The following is a 3,170-nucleotide window of genomic DNA, read 5'->3' as shown; positions in this document are numbered from 1 at the left end:
ACTATATGCTACAGATGAATCATTTGACTTTCTTTTTTTTTTTAAAGATTTAATCATTTATTATATATAAGTACACTGTAGCTGTCTTCAGACACACCAGAAGAGGACATCAGATCTCTTTACAGATGGTTGTGAGCCACCATGTGGTTGCTGGGAATTGAACTCATGACCTCTGGAAGAGCAGTCGGGTGCTCTTAACCGCTGAGCCATCTCTCCAGCCCGACTTTCTTTTTTTTTTTAATTTGACTTTCTTATTGGAGCCTTTCCCCTTGGTATTGAATGTGTGTAAAGAGTTTGGTCACATATCCTTTCTACAAAGTGCGGTGTACTGGTTACGCAGCATGTCATTGTGACCAAATACCTAACACAAACAGCTTAAGGGACAAAAGATTTATTGTGTCCAGGGTTCCAGAGTTTTCATTCTGTTGTGAAGAGAAGTTTCTGTAGAGTGAAGAGGGAAGATGATGGTGCAATATTTAGCCTTGAAGGACTTGCCCTCACTGACTTATTAATTCCAATTACCACCCCCACATCTTACTGTTTAGCACCTCCCAATAATGCCATCATTTTTGGAAGCCATAAAGTTCAGAGCCCTCATGATCAAATCAGTTCTGGAAAGCTCTTCACAACCATAACCAGAGATTTGCTTTTCTAATAGTCCAGCCAAAGTTGCCATTGCAGAACATTTGGTTGTGTGGGAGTCCTTTTTGCTTAATATGAGGTAGCTGCCTGCAATCTTGCTAACTTTTCCTTTCAGCTGAGTGAAATATCTAGTCTAGGAGAAGTCTGTGACTTAAAAAAAATCAATCAAAATTCTCTCTCTCTCTCTCTCTCTCTCTCTCTCTCTCTCTTCTTCTTCTTCTTCTTCTTCTTCTTCTTCTTCTTCTTCTTCTTCTTCTTGTCCTCCTCCTCCTCCTCTTCCTCCTCCTCTTTTTTCTTCTTACTTTTCCTCTTCTTTCCTTCCTCCACATCTCTTTCACCTGTTTCAACTTGGACATTCTGAGTTTCTCTAAGTCTAATTCCACACATCCAAACACATCTTCTGAATAGACACTGCTTTCCTGCATCCTCAAGATTGACTCTATTGAAGTTAGCTCTACTGAAGGGTGAATCTTCTAGATAGAAAAGTCACTGTAGAAAGGCTCCCTAAACTTTGTCATATTTCCAGAGGAAATTCAAAGTTGTCTCAAGTCATTTTTGTGTTCAAGGATTTAGGATGCGAGCATTTAATTCTAAGCAATAGAGGTGATCTAGCTTGTTATTTGGGTATATAAAGAAAATATTGATTATATTCAATACTTTGTAATATATAATACCTTGTGTGTTGCAATGCATGATTTTCAAAATTTTTATTAGCATGTATCGATGATATCTAGTGATGGATTTCATTATGACATTTTAATACACGGACATAATGTACTTTGACTGCATTTCCCACACCCTTTACTCCCTTGTGCTCCTCTCACTCCTGCCGATTACCTTCCTCTCCTCCACTAGTTCCATTCCTGCTTTGCTGTGTATGTGTCTATGTGTGTGAATGTGTGTGTGTGTGTTTTGTGCATATGTGTGAGTGTATGTGTGAGTATATGTGTTTGAGCGTGTGTATGAATGTGTTTGTGTGTGTGTGTGTGTGTGCGCGTGATTGACTTTAATTAGGGTTGCTTGTATGAGCATGGGTGAAGGATTATTTATAGAAGCGTACATAAATTACCAATAATCATATCACTGAAGAAAATGTCTTTCCCTCACCCAGTAACCACTAAATGCCTTAGAGCCTCAGGGAGTGGTGTCCATTTGTAGCTAAGTATTTAGGTCTCTTAGTTTTGGCATTTTGACCAGTTAGGAGTCTCCCACCAATGCCTTCTACAAAGAGAAGCTTCGTTGACTGTAGGCATCCATGCGTTTTAACTTGTCTTATTAAATCTTTCTAACCTGGGAGGTAAGGAAGTTATTAATATTAGCACAAGGAAACAAAAATCAAAAGAATAAACAATTTTCTTAGCTTAGTGTCCTAATCTTTTCCAACTGGAAAGGTAACTTTAGCACAAAGTAGATTTTATTGTTCATGTAACTGAGTACTCCCTGGCAGAACTGAGAGAAAGAATTTCCAGGTAGTACAGCTTTAGAGACTAGAATACAGACTAAATGCTGACAGGATTTTCTTTATACGCAGTTTTTTTTTTTTTTTTTGGTTCTTTTTTTCGGAGCTGGGGACCTAACCCAGGGCCTTGCGCTTCCTAGGTAAGCGCTCTACCACTGAGCTAAATCCCCAGCCCCATATACGCAGTTATTTTTATTCCTTCTTGCCATTTCTCAAATTCCTTCAGTATACAGGCTCTCTCTGGAATGGAGAATGTCCCCACTCTTATGTCATTACAGTTCATGATCAAAGTGAGGGCTGTCTTTGCTTAAGATACTTTTGGTAAGAGCTCCAAGTTGCTTAGCTTTAAGCCAGGTGTGACATTCTTTGGGCTGATCCGGCTTTTCTCAGAAAACACAACATTTTGTTTGGAGCATAGGATCCTGTGCTCTCACCTTTGTAACCAGTCAGAACGATACAACCTAATTCTCAGCTTACTAAGAAAGCAATAAAAAGCAGTGATAGCCTTAAGAAAAGAACACTTGGAATATGGTAGGGGTATAGAAAAAAAATGCTCATTACATGCTACCAAACAAAAGTTGTGAAAATTCCAGTTTGTTATTTCAAAACATCATGCTAGCTTTCTCTTCTCCTTTCCTCTGCCATCGTGCGCTCTGTGCCTGATTCAGATCCTTGCCATGTCTTCTCACATGACTTTCAGAATCAAGCTATTCCTGGCAAAGAAACAAAAGCAAAATCGTCCTATTCCTCAATGGATTCAGATGAAAACTGGTAACAAAATCAGGTTCAACTCTAAGAGAAGACACTGGAGGAGTACGAAGCTGGGTCTGTAAGGAGTCACACAATGGCAAGAACGAGGGTTTATACTGAAGTGCGACGGTCGATCAGTCTGGCCAGATGGATTTCAACATTTTTAACCTGGAGACTTGCTTGTGTCTGAATTAGAGTGTTTGTCCAGTAATAAAATTTAGAACCTTAAAAAAAATCATACTAAGAGAACATGAGAAGAAAGAAACTGGTTGATCATACAAAAGTATTTAAGTTTTTTTTAAGATTTATGAATTTTATT

At 38.6% G+C, this 3,170-nt stretch overlaps 1 protein-coding gene across 1 annotated transcript; it reads left to right on the top strand.

Moving 5' to 3' along the window:
• The first annotated feature begins 2,761 nt into the window (after positions 1-2,761).
• Positions 2,762-2,944, top strand: Rpl39l2 (ribosomal protein L39 like 2). Its single transcript, XM_039100594.2, has one exon. The coding sequence runs from the start codon at positions 2,779-2,781 to the stop codon at positions 2,932-2,934; it is 156 nt and encodes a 51-aa protein (XP_038956522.1). The 5' UTR covers positions 2,762-2,778; the 3' UTR covers positions 2,935-2,944.
• The last annotated feature ends 226 nt before the right edge of the window (positions 2,945-3,170 follow it).

This window comes from Rattus norvegicus, chromosome X (assembly GCF_036323735.1).
Source record: "Rattus norvegicus strain BN/NHsdMcwi chromosome X, GRCr8, whole genome shotgun sequence".
Lineage (NCBI taxonomy): Eukaryota > Metazoa > Chordata > Mammalia > Rodentia > Muridae > Rattus > Rattus norvegicus.
The sequence above is the reverse complement of the archived record's forward strand: the minus strand, read 5'-3'. Positions and strand labels throughout refer to the sequence as shown.

Bases quoted from the DNA above. Each gene is read 5' to 3' on its own strand.
- Rpl39l2 (XM_039100594.2), top strand. From the start codon at position 2,779: ATGTCTTCTCACATGACTTTCAGAATCAAGCTATTCCTGGCAAAGAAA.